The sequence below is a fragment of the Leptosomus discolor genome, chromosome 1 (genome assembly GCF_034619465.1).
Source record: "Leptosomus discolor isolate bLepDis1 chromosome 1, bLepDis1.hap2, whole genome shotgun sequence".
Taxonomy (NCBI): domain Eukaryota; kingdom Metazoa; phylum Chordata; class Aves; order Leptosomiformes; family Leptosomidae; genus Leptosomus; species Leptosomus discolor.
The window spans coordinates 162,346,875-162,365,045 of NC_141391.1; the positions used below are offsets into that span (position 1 = coordinate 162,346,875).

The 18,171-nt window shown below is 54.2% G+C and overlaps 1 protein-coding gene across 1 annotated transcript; it reads left to right on the forward strand.

Moving 5' to 3' along the window:
* Positions 1–802: 802 nt before the first annotated feature.
* Positions 803–16,927, forward strand: SYNGR1 (synaptogyrin 1). Its single transcript, XM_086469264.1, has 4 exons — positions 803–901; positions 12,374–12,611; positions 14,086–14,231; positions 16,709–16,927. The coding sequence occupies exons 1-4, from the start codon at positions 803–805 to the stop codon at positions 16,925–16,927; spliced, it is 702 nt and encodes a 233-aa protein (XP_086325390.1).
* The last annotated feature ends 1,244 nt before the right edge of the window (positions 16,928–18,171 follow it).

Consider the following 18,171-nt stretch of genomic DNA (forward strand, 5'->3'; position numbering starts at 1 on the left):
CTGGACTGCCCATGTTCGCAAAGGGCCTTCTTCCTGCTGCCCCCTCCCAGGAATGCGGTGTCTGGAGGGTGAGGGATGTTGAGAGCCCGAGGCACTGCTGCAGTGCGATTTTGGGGCTCACCAGGCACCTCTGCTTGGGAGTACACAGCTGGCAGGGGGGCAGGCAGCTGCCTGCACCCAGGGCACATCGCTGACTGCTCCCCTCGGACACCCGGGTCTCACCCAAGGGGGCCAGCCTTACCCCTCCGTGGGGGCTGAAAGCGGTGAAATACTGGTGCTGGGCCGTGTGGCAGGGAGTAACGGGGGGGGGGGGGGGGGGGGGCGTGAGCTGCGGGGGGCCGGGGGTGTCGGCCCCGCACTTCTGCTAGGCCCTACCGAAACCAAGCGGGGCAGCGCCCCTGCCTCCCTCTCCCTCTGTGGTGGGGGTGGGCTGCGTTTGTACCGGGGAGGTGACCTACCCACCCCTCAGGCACACCCCACGTTGCACCCGCCGTGCCCTCCCCCTCCCACACCCCCTCCTCACACCCCTGCCCCACGGACACCCCCCGCCTCCCCCCCCTCCCCCGCGATGTAGCGTGGGCGGCGGCGGCGGGGAGTAGGTGCGCGCTCCCGGCGCGGCGCGTCCCCGTGGGCGGGAGCGCGCGGCTCGTCGCCGTCGCCGCCGCCGCCGCCGGGCTGCCAGGCACGGCTCGGCGCGGCGCGGCTCGGCTCGGCACGGCTCGGCGCAGCCCGGCACGGCTCGGCGCAGCCCGGCACCGCCCGCCGAGCCCCCCGCCCGCCTCCCGCCCACCCCCGCGCCGCCATGGACGGGGGCGCCTTCGGAGCGGGGAAAGCCGGCGGCGCCTTCGACCCGCACGCCTTCATCCGGCAGCCGCACACCCTCCTGCGGCTCCTCTCCTGGGTAAGGCCCCGCCGGCACCGGCACCGGCACCGGCACCGGGGCGGGGGAGGTCTCGCCGGGCTGCGGGGGGAGCGGGCGCGGAGCTTCCAGCGGGGCGGGCGGCCGCCGCCGGTCCCAACCCCCACCCTGCTACGTACCTGCGTATAGATATCGAGATATATATATAAAATCATTATGTTATATGGCTTTGTATATTATTATATATTATGTATGATAATAATTGCACTCTATTCTGGATTATGTTTTTATATTAACATTTTATATCTCCTTGTGTATACGTATGTATCCACATATATGGATAAGCATATGTCCGTTGATATGGTTCCACACATCTAAATCCATGCAGGCACAGGTATATGTGTATATGCCGCCATAAATATTTGTGGCTCTGTATATATACGCATGTATGTTGGGATATATGGATCTATCTCTGGATTTATGTGTCTCTCTACACCTCCGTATATACATATCCACATACATGTGTGCGCACACAGATGTACAACCATATGCACACACATAGCTGTGTGCGTGGATATAGGGCCCTGTGGGGCGAGAGCACTCTGGTTTGGGGTTTCTTCCCTGGGGACGGAAGGGGTGAGCTGGGTTGGACCACGACCCTGTCTCCATCTCTGCTGTTTTGTGGGTGGTGCTGGGGTCTTCTCCCACCTCCTCCCCCCCCCCCCCAAATGCTCCCCCCCGTGCCAGTGGGTTTACGGTGGTTGCGGGGAGGCAGCGGGATGTGGGGTGACGGTGGGGGGAGCTGGGGGTGATGCTGCAATCCTGGCATGGCTCCCCAGCAGGTCGGTGTGTGGGGAGAGCTGGGCTCTGGCAGTGCCAGGGTAATCTGGGGGGGCTATGGGGGCTGGATGTCACTCTGTGTTTTGTCCTCATCCTCTCACCCCTCAACCTTCTTTCCTTGTAATGCTTTCCTCTCCGTAATTTGTGAGGAAGGGGGCAGGGGGAAAGGAGGGTCTAACAGGGGCAGTGAGGAGGGCGCTGGGTGCCAGGGGGAAGGTCTCTCCCTCTTCCCGTGACGCCGATCCCATGGCTGCCCGTGGGGCCGGCGCGTATGTGTAAGAAGGTCATTGGGATTAAGGGAGCGAGAGCTGCAGCACCGAGCCGGCGGGGAAGAGATTGAGGTCTTGGCCGGGAGCGGAGAAGGGAGGGCAGGGAGAGAGAGCAGAGGAGACACATGCGCAGCGGAGCTGGGAGGAGAGGCGTAAGGCTGGCTTTGGGAAAATAAAATAAAAGCAGTGCCAAAGCAGGGGAAACGAGAAGGGAAAGGGAAGGTGGCCCACCTTGCTGCCGGCAGTGAGGAGGCAGCCCCTGGCTGGGTGGGTGGGTGGGTTATGTCCCCTCTGGGTGACGTGACTCAGAAGGTGGCCAAAGAGCCCCAAGACAGCCAAGGCCGTAATTAATGCGGGTGGTCTGTCTGTCCACCCGTCCATCTGAGCTTGTTTACGGTACAGCACATCCTGCCGGGAGCGGGCTGGCCGCACTGGGCGAGGGGGTACATGCACCCCCCACTCCCAGGCGGGTGGAGCAGAGCCAGCCTGCGTGCCCGGCGATGATGGACATGATGTGACCTACAAAGGCTCTCCCATTGTTAATCTCTGGCAGAATTTCCTCTTTCTCTCTCTCCCTCTTGATCTGGTGTTTTCTTTTTTTCCCCTTCATCCAAGCACTGCGGGATTTTGGCTTCCCAGAGGTGCCAGGTGAGGGAGAGAGGACAGGAAATATGTTTATTTTTTAATTAGGCACCTCCTACTCTGCCTCAGAGTCTCTCTCACACTGTCAGCTCACTCGCCAAGCTCAGCTCCGTGCCCTGCAAGGTCTTCCCAGGCAAGGAGTGCTTCCCAGGGACTGGCAGCTCCGAGGGACCCCATGTTCTTTCCCCCTGCCCATCTGACCTTGACAGAGGACAGGACAGGAGTTACCCCAGGCACTTTTCTTGGCCATGAAAATTAAAGTCCTTTTGCAGGAGCTGGAGGTGCTCCAGGTCAGCAGTCCAGCAAGGGAGGCTGGCCTGCTTGTTGTGGCACAAGGCTACTCGTGCACCTCTTCTCTCCTGAAATACAAATTCCTTCTCCTGCTTTTCCACCAGCTTCGTCTTGTCTGTCCTCCTGAGCACTTCTCCCTGCGCAAAGCCAGGGAGCCACAAGCTCACCCCAGATATTTAGTTGTGGTTTTGGTTGGTTTTTTAACCTGAGACCAAGAGGGGTCCTCATGGGCACTAAAGTTCTATCTCAGGCTGTCACAAGCATCAGACACTTTATGGCCCCTTCCATAAATTGGTTGAACTTTGCTGAAAAAAAGACTAGTTCACGGGGTTTTTGCCCTTCTCACTCCCTCTGGGACAGGGTTCAGTGGCTCCAATGATCAGGGCCTTCCACCATAAATCTATTTGTGGCTGTGTTTTTATCCATTTGCTTTCATGCTCTTGTGCCCTTCAGTTTAAATGGTGCTTTTCCCTCCCTGGTGTTTTCCCCTGGGTGTATTTATAGATTGCAATCACGTCCGCACTTAGCCGTTCTATCGCGAGGCTCTATGAGCCAACCGCTTCTGGTGGTGAAGGGGTCTCCCTACCCGTGGTCTCTGTGAGAATCCTTCCTTTCACCTGCGCTGGAAGCCTTTCACCATGCACTGGAAGCAGCTTGCCTGCCATCTCCTGAGATCCCATTTGCCTTTATCTTGCTCATGGTGTGGGTGGTCCATTGTCTCCCCAGGGCAAGCTGGAGACTCCTTTTGGATCGTTTCATGTGATGAGCTTTCACCAGGAGCAGAAATTCTCGTGATTGCTTCCCCAGGCAGTGACCTTGTGCTCAGGTCACGCTGCCTTTTAGCAGACTTTGTGATGGCACGGAGGTGCATATGGCTTTTTACCAACAGGCAGCAAAACTGGCTCCTGCCCAGGGGCTTTGCAGCCCAGTTGAGATGGTGGCAAATCTCCAGGGAGAGCTGCAGGATTCAGGATCAGAAGGGGTGACTGAAGATTATTTATGTTGCTCCTTGCCGAGGAGGAGGTGACATGGGTTTGACAAGGAGGATGCTGAACTATGGAAAGAGGTTAGCGATTCTGGAGCATCTGTCCACCACAACAGTGTTGTGAGGCAGCTCAGGTTTCTTGGGTGCTTCAGAGGTCAGGCGCAGCAGAGTAAGTATGCATCTTCCTACAGAAATGTTGCCTGGCATGAGTGCTGGCAAGTGGTGGTGGTCCTGCAGAGCACCCGTATCAGGTTTGGATGTTCACCCTCAGCGTGAGCCATTTCTCTGCTACTGCCTGCCCCAGATACACTTGCCTGGATGAAACAGCACCTTTGTAGCACATGGAGGCAGCCCTATGGAGCAGTCTCTTCTGAGCATCTCCGCTGAGGATGCCTTCAAGGGCATCTGGATCTTGCAGTGAGGGGACTTGTCCAGTCTGGCTGGACTGAGGGTTGCACAACAAAAGCAATGTGCTACTGGAAGATCCCAGAGGCTTCCCCACCCTATTCCCAGTGGTGCTGAAGAGAAGACAAGCAACTTGTCCTGTTGCGATGGGTGGCTGGGGTTTACTCCCGAGTTCTGGTCTTTCAAGGCATTGCTTCACGCTTCATTTGCCGCCGGCAGCAATATGGAGGCGTGCTCTGAACTGAACTGCGTTGCACCACTGGTGCCCTGCGGTAGACGGGACATGGATGCATGGGTGGGCTTTTTACCACCCTACCCTATAACCCTGCTTTCAGCCCATTTAGATGATCCAGCAGCTGGAGCTACTGGTGCTATAGCTGGAGCTACTGGAGCTGGGTGACCCACACCGAGCTGGAGCTGTGCTACGGTACGCGGCTCCAGGATCGTTCTTGAAATACAGCAGGCAAGCGTGGGCACATCCCTGCGTAATCCCATCGTGCCCTGACCCACAGTGCTCTCCGCAGCCAGTGCGGAGGAGCTGGGAGGCTCCTTTGTGGCCTGCAGGCGTTGGACGTAGCACTGGCTCCATAAATAAGTAAAATGCTAATTGAAACAGGTTGTTCCAGGAGCTCCTGACTGCTTGGAAACCTGCTCGCTGGAGAAACTGAAGCGCTGCTTGATGTAAGAGCCCAACAAGGCGAAAGTAACTCGCTTTTTGGAGGCAGGCCCAGCTAGGTGGCTTGAGTGAGAGTATTTCCAACTGCAGCCGTGCAGGCGAAGCACAGGGAGGTTCAGTGAGGAGAGGCTCTGCCTGCCCTCCAGCTCCTCCTCCATCACCTACTGCCTTTGCCACCACGTGTCCTGGCTGGTGGGAGCACACAGACCTTTCAGGCTGGGACGGAAAGCGCTGTCCCCTGTCTCTGCAGGCACAGCACATCCCAGGCAGCTCCAGCTGAGCAGGCAAGGCAGGTGAAGGACAGGAACTGTGTCCCTGGCCTCGCCAGGACAGGCTGACGCCTGCGAGCTGGAGGGACAGGGGCAAGCCCCGGCATGGCAGGGAGCCCCATCTCCTGCCTTGCCAGCAGTTCCTGGCTCACCACGCTGATGCTCTGCTTGCGACACCCTTTGCTTCTCCCCCTCAATGCCATCCTTTGCCAAACGGAAAGGACACCTGGTGTGGGCTTGCGGTGGCAGTTAAACCGAACCTTAGAGCCTGGGGGCCACGTTAGTCTGAAACCAGCTGCAACCTCCACCTTTTTTCTGTCCTGGCCAGATTTAGCTGAGATGTTCCCTGTGTTCATGGACCATAGCTCATACTCTCTGCCTCTGCTCCTTCACGCGATTTTTGCCCCAGCCACCATGCTTGCTTGCAGCACGCTTGTGAGATAGTTGGTGCACAATGAAGAAAATGTGGCGGTTCAAAGCACACGCTTTAAGTCAAGCCCTAGGTATGATTCTTCATGGGATCCCCTTCCTTGGGTCGGCTTCAAAAGTTTTTTTTTGGGATTGCTGTCACGGGGACTGCGTGAGTGGCCACATCAGAAGGCAAGCAATAGGTGTGCAGAGCCACGGGGTGATTTGGGGTTGGATACAGCAGGTCACATTGTTTCCAGTGTAGCATTTCCAGGAAAGATCTTGGAGCTGGAACAAATCTCTCATTAATGGCATTTGCAGATAAAAACCTGAGAAATAGCACATAAGGACCAAAGGCACTCAGAAATATGAGCAAAAATATAAGATAATTGTATGTAATCTGCTGTTTCAAAACACGTGAGGCATACAGGTGAGGAGCAGAGAAACTTCATGGAGGTGATACATGGCTAAGGCAAACATTTGTGGCAAGACAAGGCAACAGAGAGGACTAGCATGGCTGTGAGAGGAGCAGATGCAGGTGGCAGTGGATGCGGTCCTCCACCTAGGTTGGCACAGCCAAGCCAAGGAGAGAGAGATGTGATGCTAGAAAGAAAACCAAACTCTTCCTCATGGAAAAAGATACAATTTTTGGGTGGTCACTTTGCTGAGCAGCGACCTGTCAATGTAGGGACCATCTGGAAAGCACAGAAGGACCTGGACCCCACCATGGAGGTGTGGCCATGGGAAGCTGTTACCAGTAGCGGTGGGACAGAGGATGCTATTTGACCATGAAAAGACTGTGAGACCTGTGGGACTGGATGGAGCTTCCTGAAGTAATTCTCTGGAACAGAGCTCCCTGTTACACCGATGGGCATCTTCCCACGGCAAAGCTCTTCCTTCCTCCCTGGGGTAGCACGCATGGCTGCTCAGCCCAGGCCTGGCTGTCGTCGGAGCCTTCCCGGCTGGTCGCTCCCGAGGTGCCCCAGCATTGCCCAGGGCTTGGGCTGCTGTGGTGGGGAAGATAAACCTGAGCGTGCGTCTGGTGGGAGGCAGAAGGGTTAATGGCCAGCCTGTGGCTGCCAAGCCATGTGTGAAAAAAAAGCTGGCTGGCCAGGAAAGCCTGTCCCAGATCCCGTGGCAGGAATTAGGGATGCAGAGCCTTTCTCCCTTCCATCACCTGCTCTGGCTCAGCCCCGGCTGGGGAGCTGGTGCCACGTGGCTGCTGGCCAGGATGGGGGAGCTGGGAGGGAGGTGCTGGCAGACCCATGCTCTTGCCCTGTCCCATGGTCAGGGGAATCGGGTACAAATGGGTACAGAGAGGTTGGCCCCCTCCAGCACCCACACAGGGCTCAGACATGCCGTTGAGACCGTGGGCAGGAGTCGCTTGCTGCCTGCGTGGTGCTGGCTGGAGGGAATAAATAGAGGCCGCCTGTTTCCAAGCTGCCAGTGCCATGCATATGAAAAGCTGCATATGTTTTCTTCAAAATGAACAAAATACAAGTAGATTTAATGATGATAATAATAATAATAATAATCCATGTCTGTGCAGGGCTCTCCAAAGCTTTCCAGAGACTCCATTTGCGAGTGGCTGAATGAAAATGAAAGCCAGATCATCTCTGCCAGTTTATCGTTTGCACTCTCCCCTGCTCTTCCTTTCTTTTTAAACAGATTTATTCCTGGTCATTACCAGATCAGACACAGAAGAGGTTATTGCTTCATTCTGCCTGAGGTAGATTTGATTTGAAGTCCCATGAGGAATATTATGTCACCAAACTATTTCCTCTCTAAAATAGAATAAAAAGGGGGTTTGGTAGAGGGAGAGGCAACACACAGTGTGACAGAGCCTGTGACCAGAGGGCACCGCAATGAGCCCAGGCAGGCAGCTGGACAGAAACCCTCTTCAGCCTCATCCCCACTATGACCGTTGTGGAGATCTTGGGGATAAAGTCAGGAGGCAGCGTGACAAAGTCCTGGGATGAGGTGCAGGAAAATCCTAGTGCACCGCCAGAGGCTGGCCGTACTGTGCATCCATCACATGATGCTCAGGAGCTTCTGATGCATGGCTGGGGATGGGCAGCGTGCTGGAAAGCCTCACATGATGCTCAGGAGGTTTCGCCTGGCTTTCTGCGGGGCTGAGCCTGCAGCGGGGAGGTGGGGAGGGACTGGAGAGCCTCTCCTCTGAGGGCTCATCTCCCGCCTTTGCCTCTGGCAAAATCAGGTTACCCAGTTCAGTGAGAGAGAAATAAAAAGGTCTTTTATGGTGGAATGCAGCCTTTTGCCTGTTCTGCACTTTTCTTGGTGTAGTGAGCCCTTAAATGCCTGTAATGGCCGTCACGAGCCCCTTGAGAAACTGGGACAGGGAAACTCTCAGCCTCTCCCTGTCTCCTCCCTGCAGTGCTTAGCGTTATGTTCATTCTGCTGCATCTTTTGGCAAGTTGCTCCATCTCTGTCAGCTTTGCAAAGTGCCTGGCTCTGGGCTTCACTTGGTGTCTCGGAGCTCTTTGATGAAAACAGAAGTCTAGGAAAATCATTGCAACAACCTGTGTGGATGTAATGTTTCAGGAGCGGTGAAGTTGAGAAAAGCTGGGTCCCATCAGCAACATTGAGTTGGTCAGATCTTCTCCACGTGCCGTTTTCTGTCCCTTTTCTGGAGCAGAGCCGAATGTATTACTGCTTATTAAATGCACACCTCCAGACAGGCCGCACACCTGCCTAATGAACGTTGGAGGCTTAAGGAAACCCTCTCAACCTAAAATTCTAGTTACTTCAAGGCCTGTTAACTGACTTAAGCAGCTTCGTGGAAGAAAGGAGGCCGCTGAGGTGCACAAAGGTGGGGGTGGCCAGCTGGTTTTGTCGCTGAGCGTAGGAAAGCTGCTAATGACCTCCCTCTGCGGAGCAGAAGGACGGGCAGCGTTGGGGAGCGTTGGGATGCAGTGCTTTGCACCCACCTCCTGTCAGCCTTTGGACAAGTCACTTCTCTGTTTCTCAGTGCTCAGTCAGGAGAAAACTTCCACCATCTTCTCCTGGCCTCCTCTTCGCAGCTGGCTGTGTATTTTGGACCATTTTATTAATGGCTGTAGGTGAGGCCTTGTACAGCGAGGATTTGCTATGCCAAACGGGGGTAGAAGGAACAAGCAGTGGTTCAGGAACAAGAGGGGCAAGAGGCTTCTGCCAGTGCCGCTGGTAGCTGGCGTTTCTTCAGGAGTGCTGCAGATGTGATGGGAATGTGGATATAAATGCTTCATCCTCTCAAACTTGGTGCTTTGTTAATAATCCAGGCAGACATTTATACTGCACCTGCTGCCTGGATCATCTTTGCACGGGCACGGATTGTGAAATCAAGGAAATAAAAAATACTTGCTGCTTCTAAGATGACTTGCTACGTCACCCACCCCCTTGCCAACAAGAAGCAGCTGCCATGGATTAAGTGTGTGACAGTTTCTCCTGATGGCTGCGAGATCTGGGCTCTCATAATTATAATTTTTTCTAGAAAATTGTTTGTCTGCGCACCTGTCGCAACAGTTTCTGGGTGCAGACATCATGGGGATAACACGGGCGATGCTGCCTGTCAGCAGCAGCAGCAGCAGCAATTGCTTCTTTTCCTGCTGTCCAGCTCTGCCTGTCAGACTGAAACCTCTGGTTTGAGCCTGCCTGTTCTCGCCCAGTCAGTGTTATCCAGTCCAGCTCAAGGCTTCTCGGCACAGCAGATCCTCACAGCATCTTTCTGTGCCGTGAGAGTGGTGACAGGCTGGCAAAGGGAGCAAGCCCTCTCCACTGCCACTGACTTTGACCTCTCTGCAGCGCTGGGGAGTGGAGCATGGACCAGAGCTGATACCAGTGGTGAGGAAAACATGGAGAGAAGGAAACATCTCTTAAGATACTGTGCTCGGTCTGTAGAAAGCTTTCCTAAGGAGACAGAGTACTTTGTGGTGGCTGTTTCAGGACACAGAAGATAAGCATGTGCAATGACTTGTTCTGCTCATGAGTGAGAATACTAGAATCTCCTCAGAAAACTCCTAAGATCATCTTAAATCAGATGCTTGCCACTAAATCATACCTTGAGCACCTCCAGGCTGCAAAACAGGTTTCTTTTCATAGGAGAGAAGTTGTGCCATCTTAGCTAACTAAAGATGGAGAAAGCAAGTTAGGAATGCCACCTCTGCTTGAAAATTAGGGAGAAGGAGATGCGTCTCTGGTCTTGTGACTCTGATCCGTGTCTTTACGACATGCCAGCATAAAAAGGTGTGAGAGAGCAAATGCAAAAAGGAATTATTCTGCTTCTTTCTCTCGCAGATGAGAGCTCTTCCAGGCCAGCAGCAAAGATAAAAGCAGAGGGAAGATGTGTGTCAGGATATGCTCAGAGTAAACAGAGGTGTCTCTGGGGAGAGGCCATTACAAAAGTTCATTCATCCCAAACGAGTAAGCAGAGACTCGCAATACCGCCCATTGCAAGGGCTGACCTGACTCAGGGAAGTGACATTTTACCAGTTTTGAGCCCTAAACCAAAACTGAACACCAACCAGACTGTGCCACTTTTAAGGCTGTTACTCATCTTCCAAAGAGAAGATACACTTTCTGTCTAATGCTGTGGAAAACGGGGCACTCACTTTGTAATCCTAATGTATGGAGTTTGGTACTTCAGATGGCAGCATCGGCGCTGGTCACAGCCTTACATTGGGACATCGCTTTGGGAGTCTGTCAGCTCCCCCTCAGGTTAGAGGAACGTGGTGTTGCTGCCAATGGTCCTAGGCAGACCTGTCAGCCCAGCCTGTTGTGAAGGTGTGCAAGACTTCCCACTGGAAGAGCCTGGCTGTAATTGTCTTCAATTTTGCTGCTTTCCAAACCATTCAGGATGAAATTTTAAAGACCAGACCTTTGCTTCAGGCAGAAGAGATTTTTATTTAATTTTCACGGGCAATTTCTGCAAAGTATGATCAATCTCAATTTTCAAGAAGAAGGAGGAGGAGGACAAATCCGTTGTTTTACTTCTAAGCTTAAAAAGCTCTTGTGAACTTTCAGAGAACCCATACAGTCCCCATGCTTAGGAGCACCAGCTTCCACCTTTTTTAGTTTGCTCTAGCATGTCAAAAACACACCCAACCTTAGCAATCCAAGTGTGACCCACTTATGAGCCTTGGGGTGAAAAATTAGTATTGGTGTCAGTGGATACTTGTTAACAGTTTGGCAGCTGAAACCTGGTCAGCGTTGAGTATCTGCCCAAGGGCTGTTGGGGACCGTGAGTAAGGTTTTTCCTCTGGTTCTTGCTGCCACAGGTCTGTGCTGTGGATCTCAGGCATCCAACCCCACTGATGGTAGATGGTATATTGGATTGGCATTCATCAACAGTTCATTTTCCCTGCACTCACAAAGCTGCTTCTCTGCCTTCTGGGTTGTCTGCAGTATCCTCATGTGGTGCTTGGTTGGGTTAAATGGTACTGGGGTCTTTCTGACCTCAGACCTACCCCCACTCCCTGCAGGAGACTTGGCCACCTCATCTTCTTGTGTGCTGCTACTCCTTGGGGGTTGGGTGGTGGTTCTGAGGGTGCCAGGCTCCTGTTATGCAGACAACTCCCAGGCTATCAGAGTGCCCTGGTAATGCCCTAGTGCACATCATATATGTATGTTCATCCCATGCTTGAGGTCCCATTTCCCGTCTGCCTGGGGCTCTCGCAGGCAGCCCGCAGATGGGCTGTTCCTACTGAGGTTCTCAAGACTCCCTGCAAAGAAAAAGCTGTACATGCTGCCTTAATCTTCCCCTCTTTTTCCTGTGGCTGTGAGGGGAAGCTGTTTATTTGAGATGCAGGACTGGGGCTGCTGTAAATAGCTCTCTGCTTTGATGAACCTGCTGTGTCAAAGAGGGACAGCCTTGTGGCAAGCGACGAAGGCTAAGCCTGTGATCGAAGATTAGACTGGCAACTGCGGATTATGGCATTTCTACCTGGACTCATCCTTAATTCTACCTGATTTAAAATAACATGTAGTGGCTGTGACGGGTAGGGAGGACTCATAGTGGCCCTGCCTGGTGGGCCTGGAGGGGGGATGTTTGGCCTGTGAAATCCGTGGGGAGGCTTGGAGCGTGTCGAGGTACGGGTGAGTGGGCAGAAGGATAGGTGGTGTCTTGCGCTGGACTGATGGAAAACTGGTGGAGAGAGATGTGTGATGTATGGGGAGAACAGGAGCCTGGCAGAATGGACCTGCAGAGCCAGCAGCAGGTCTGTGGATTGTGGGAGGGTGGATGGTGAAAAGAGTGTAGTAGCTGAATAGATAAGATTAGTCAACAAATGTGTGGTAGAAACAATGAATTCCTAGAAGGGAAAGGAATGGGTGGGAGAATAAGCGCAGGAGGATTTCCACTACTTGGAGCCCTCGTACACAGGCACCCACACCAAAACCATATCCCAGTTTACACTCCATGTCGCCTCCCTGTGTGTCTGTGGGAAGCCACCCTTACTCCAGACTGTGACTGCTTTACGTTGCTTTAGATCAGATGGATAAAAAAGGCTCGATCTAGAAGTGTCCTATTTTAAGTTAATCCTCAGAAGTAAAATGAGACCGTCTCCCCAGTAAATTCCCCGTGGCTACAGCCCAGGCAAGGCAGCAGGCTGGGAGCTCAGCAGAGCAGAGAAGTGCCCCCAAAGGGTGTCCGTCCCCTGCAGAGCCCTGCTCCTTTGTGCTGGTCCAGAGAGATGGGGCTTGCCCTGACGTGTCTCCTGCCTCCCTCCCCGCCAGGTGTTCTCCATTGTGGTGTTTGGCTCCATTGTCAATGAAGGGTACGTGAACCGCCTGGACGAGACACAGGAGCACTGCATTTTCAACCGTAATCGCAATGCCTGCAACTATGGCATTACCGTGGGTGTCCTCGCCTTCCTCAGCTGCCTTCTTTACCTGGCTCTGGATGCCTACTTCCCGCAGATCAGCAGCGTCAAGGACCGCAAGAAGGCAGTGCTCTCGGACATCGGAGTCTCGGGTGAGTTTCCTGGCCAGTTGGCCATAGTGCCCCTCTCCTCTGCCAGCAAAGGGAGAGGGAGGGAGATTCTGTCACCTTGCAGGCAAGGTCTCCCTGTTAGCAGGGAGGTCTTTGGGTTCCTTATTCTCTCAGGCCTTGTCTCTCTCCTTTTCTTTCCCTTTCTGCTGAGCCAGTCTGGCTCACGCCTTTCTGCTGTTCTCCATGGGCGTAGCTCAGGGAGCCCTTTAGCATCAGGAGGTCTTGCCTCCCTGCATGCTTGTGCTTGCTAAGGCCAAGTGTTGATGCCTCTGGAGATGGTACTTCCTTCTTTTCCAGCCCCAGGTGTTTGAACCCTATATATTTTAACATAAAAAAACATTGAGAGTTTCATGCAGGCTGACTAAACCTGTCCTCCTAGGTTACCTGGCACTCCCCGTGTGAATAGCTGTGCAGGACCTCATCCAGCCCTGAGTCTTATTCTAAGTTATAGTCAGATCTTTCCATGCCCAGTAGTGTGTTGAAGTGATAGAGTGATGGTGCATGTCTATGTGCATGTGTAATGCCAGTCAGCAGCATCATGAAGAGGCACTTTGCTCTCGTGCTGTGACCCTGAGTCGCTCTCCTGGCTTACTCTGGCCATACAGGCAAACTTTTCCATGTCAGGGTCTCCCCACAGTTTGTCAACGGGGCCATGAGTGGAGCGAGGGCGGGATTGGGTGCAGCATCTGAACTTGTTTAGGACTTCTGGCTTGCAAGTTTGTTCATGGTCAGCCCCTTGCCTACCAGTCCTGTGTGCAGCTAACAAGAGAAGGGGAAGGACTGAGCCCTGTTCTGCTGCCATTTAGGAATGCCCATTCCCTTGCTGCCAGGTATCTGTCTGCACCTGGCAAAGAGGGTGAATCCCAGTTCCCACCAGCTGCCAGTCTGGCCCTGGGGCTCCCCCCTGCCTTCACTCCTTTCCCTGGGGGTGCAGCATGTTAATGATCCTTCAGTACCTTTCCTCCGTGTGAGTCCCTTAGCCTATGCTGTCCTGAGCAAAAGCTGGTCTCTGTGCAACTGCAGGCCAGCTGCTTCCCACTCTGCTGCAGCTCCCTTGGAAGGGATTGCTGTTCACTTGTCCTTGCAGGACAGGGTTGTGAAGCACTGGCTGTTTCAGAAAGCCCAGGTGATCACTCCTGTACTGGAAGCCCTTCAGGCTGCCTCCCAAGGCCAAATGCAAGTCCTGTGATCAATTCAAACACAAGCAAATGAACTTTCCTGAGGCAGTTTGTGCAGACACCTATTGTCACCTTGACAATTTAGCCGTCAGCAAGCCTGCCAGGTCGCTTGGGCTTAGACAGGCTGTGCAGTCAGTTTGGCCCAGTCTGCAACACACTGGTGGGTCGCGTAGGGTTGAAGTTTCCCAAGAAACATGATGTGTTTATGTTCTGTTCACACGTACCTTCTTGATGTCTCTCCCCTTCCCCTTCGGCATGCTGGTGGTGGTCCATCCCAGCCTTTTGGGCATTTCTCTGGTTCGTTGGCTTCTGCTTTCTGACCAACCAGTGGCAAGCTTCAAAAGAAGAGGACAACCCAATGAATGAGGGAGGGGATGCAGCCCGAGCAGCCATCACGTTCTCGTTCTTCTCCATCTTCACCTGGGTGAGTACAGCAGCCATGATGTTGGATCAAGTGTCCTCTGCACTGTATTAGCTTGTGGGGGATGGAAGGTGACTGGCTAAGAGTGATTCCCTCTGAGATCTCAATTCACACGGCTTCTGAGAAAGAAAAGCAGGAGGGGAGGTGGTTAGGAGGTAAACTTGGGAAACAAGGACTCAAAAATTTACATGGAAGAAGGTGCACACTGGGAAAGAGGGTCCCATATTCCAGTATGGAGTGTCCTTGACAAACCTCTGATATGACCTTGGACAAGCCAGCTCCCCAAGCATCATTTTCTCTGCGTGTCAGAGGACTTCAACAGCATTTTCACCTCACAGATGCTAAGCAGAGAAGGGAGCTCCAGACGGGGGGGGGGGGGGGTGGGGGTGGGGGTGGGGGGGGCGGGGGTTGCACCCATCTCCCTCCCTGCTTTGCTCCCATCACGTGAAATGTTATCAGTGGCCACAAGAGGCTTCGATCACTCCCTCTGGGCTCCCTGTCTGCACCACGACTGCAGCATGCAGCACAGCCTCACTGGGTCGCCTCTTAGCAAGGTGATGGTGCTGTCTCTTAAGACTGCCCTTTCCCCAGCAGTTCTTTGTTGGAAGAACTGGAAAAACTGGTGCGCAATATAAATATCCCTCATGATTTCCTCCTGTCTCTGAAAGCACCAAGCCCGAGTGAGTTTTGTACGAAGTGACAGGATAGTGCCAAGCAGGAAAGCATTTTAGGCCAGTTTCTATGTGTCAGTCCTTCTGCCTTTATCTTCTCCTCTCCCTAGAGGCCTTAACGTTGGGCAGCAGCCCGGTAGGAAGCGGGCTGTAAGACCACGAAGCTGTCAGAGAGGAAGGGGGGCTGCAAAGGGTTGTGCAGTCAGCACTCTCACCAAGGTGACACCAAGCAGGGCCAAGGCACAGCAGCGTGCGCGTGTGGCCCTGCCAGCTGTGCTCTGCACTCAACTGCTGCCAAAAGCCCCTCGCAAGGTCCAGAGAGAAAGTGTGACAAGGAACAAGGTTTTTGCAAGGGGTCCCTCAGGACCCTTCTCGAGGTGCCACCACCTGCAGTGGTCCTCCCCGATCCACAGGCTTGCGAGTGGCTAAATAGGCATCCTCTTCTCCCAGTTCATTGGGGTTTTTATTTCAATCAAATGCTCTGGTTTGCTCTTCCTCACTGATTCTCCTCCCCACACCCCTCTCTCTCCTCACAGGGCTTCCTCACGTTTCTGGCTTTCCGGAGACTCAGAGACATTACTTTTCAGGAAGAATACAACACCCTGTTCCCTAACTCCCCGTCCTTGCTGCCTTAGTGCCCCTCGCTGATGAGGGCATTTAGGGGAAGGGGGGGAGGGATGCAGCTGGAGGAGGTTACTGAGCAGAGACGGTTCCAACACCCTGACCATGGGTGTGTGGTCACTGCAGGGCATGGGGTGGGAAGACATGGACCATTGAACTGCAGCGGGGTTCTCCACTGAACAGAGTATCTCCCTCTTGGGAGTTGGAACTGGCAATTTCTTCTCCTCCTCCTCTGCTCCCTTCTCTCCCTCACCCATACCCTAACTAATGCCACGTAACACCGCTGTGCCTTACTTTTGATGACTGCTCAGACCTAATACTTCAGCCAGGACGTGCCCTCTGCCCCCATCACTTTGTCTCCTCCATTTCCTCTCAGCCCTCATTCCAGAAAAACCTCTACCCCTGCCACTTGCTAGACTGCTCACCTCTATCGGGGATGCTCTGGGACAACAAGCCATGCCTGCTGGGGTCTGCGATGCTGAACCCCGTGCCTGGGCTTCCTCAGTCCACCAAAGGGTGTCCTGCCTGCAGTGCGTGGGGCAGGAGGCAGCAGTACGCTTGCTAACCGTCCCCTGGTCTGGGAAGCAGCCACCTTGCCTCCTGCTGCTGCTTCCCAAGGTCTGTGCTGCACCATGTGGATGTTGGCTGGTGAAGGGCTTACAGGGGGTGACCACTACCTCGCTACTCTGGGTCAAATCCTGCTCTCCTTTCTGGCCTCTGCAGGCAAAGCAGCTGCATTACATCCAGCCCGGCAGATGAACCTTCTGCGGCGTTGCCGAGGCAGATTGCCTTCCCAGGGGCAGGAGGGGCTGAATGGGATAACCACATGCCAACTGAGCCTCTGCGACCTGCGCCACATTGGTGAAACCCCACTGGCAGGCAGGAGGGGCCCAGCACACCCCAGAGACAGTGGGGAGCCCCGGTAGGCTGGACACAGCCACCTGGGCTTGCAGCCATCCCTGCCCAGCCCTCCTCTCTCCCGGCAGGCTCGTGCTTTCTGTGAGGCAGCCTGAACCTCCATGCTTTCGGCGGTGTTTCACCGGCGGTCTGCCAGGCAGGCCTCGCACGCTAATCCGTAACCACTACTAACCCCACTTTTGTTTGTTTCTCTTTCTCGGTACGTTCCCCCTCTCTTTCTCCCCTCCCTTCTCTGCTTCCCATCTCTTCCCTCCACCTCCTCCCTTAAAGGTGGGCCAGGCATTCCTGGCTTATCAGCGTTTCCGGCTGGGTGCCGATTCGGCCCTCTTCTCCCAGGACTACATGGACCCAAGCCAGGACTCCGGCATGCCTTATGCTCCCTACACGAACGAGGAGGATGCTACAGATGCGGTGGGGACGTACCAGCAGCCCCCTCCGGCAGATGCTTTCGACACCGAGACACAGGGGTACCAAACGCAGAACTACTGAGCCACCGATGCCCCTTTCCCTTCCCCTTTCCCTTCTGCGCCCTTTCCCACTGCCGGCAGAAAGCCGAGGCACAAACCAGACACGTGCGTAGTGGCACAAGAGGTGGCTCTCAGCTATGCTCCAGCCTTCTGGGTCATCTGTTTTTATTTATCGTTTTTAAAAAAGAAAAAAAAAAAGAAAAAAAGGTTTCCCCATCACCTCTTCCTTCTCCTCCCCGCAAAAACTACCTGCCAGAACCAAATTCTTCCAAAATCTGTCACCGCATTGTGACAGGAAGGTCCCTCTTTCCCTCTTCTCCCTCCTGCCTTGCTGCAGAGGGCAGAGTCTGGCCGGTGGGCAGGAGAGGGGCTACAGCACCAGCAGGGCAGGGGAGAGGGTGTTGGAGGCAGAAAGGAAGGAGTGAGAGGGACTGAGGACCTTCCTAGAAAAGATGGTGTCGCTAAAGGCTGGAGTAGATGTGGGAGCGTCCGAATTGGGCTGGAGGGCCTGGTGGCTCAGGGAGGGGCATGGTGTTGGAGTCAGCATGCAGGAGTGTGAGGGTGGAGTGGGGGCCGGAGGGGAGCAGGAACAGTGTCCTCCATGCAAAGACAGGGGGGTTTTCTCCGTCACATGCTAGTGAGGGAGGGGTGCTTTATTTTTAGAGGGTTTGGGGAGAAGTGGTATTGCTGGGGGAAGCACAAAGAGATAAAATGGGAAAGGAAGGAGGAAGATTTGCAGGTACAATCACAAACCACAGGCACGTCTGTAGGTTACAGCAAGAGACTCGGCAGAGCAGCGGGGCAGTACCATGAGAGTCACTCCCTCCCTAGCCCCCTTGGATTGAGGTGGAAGTGGTTCCCCTTGGCTGTACGTCCTGCTCTCCACTCTTCTCAGACCAGTGTTTGGTGAGGCAGGAGGAGAACCATGCCCAGTCCCTGGCCCCCAGACGCAATACCTGTGGGAGGAAGGATGGAAAAAGTGAGCTTCTAGGGGGCCCTGAGAGCCCTTGTCCCTAGCTGGGCTGGTTCGAGGAGGAGAGGAGAGCTTTGTCATTTCACCCTGGGCATGAGGAGGAGAAGAAAGCCAGTTTCACTCCTCAGGGCCTGCTGTACCCTCCTCTGTTCCTCTGCTACCACAGCACAAATTCTCTTGCTGACACCATCTTGGTAGGATACAGGAATGGAGCAGGACTCTCTGTGGAAAGAAATACTGCTGCTGGGGTGGCAAGCACATGTCTGGCTCTTGCATAGGGGTGCAGTCAAGTG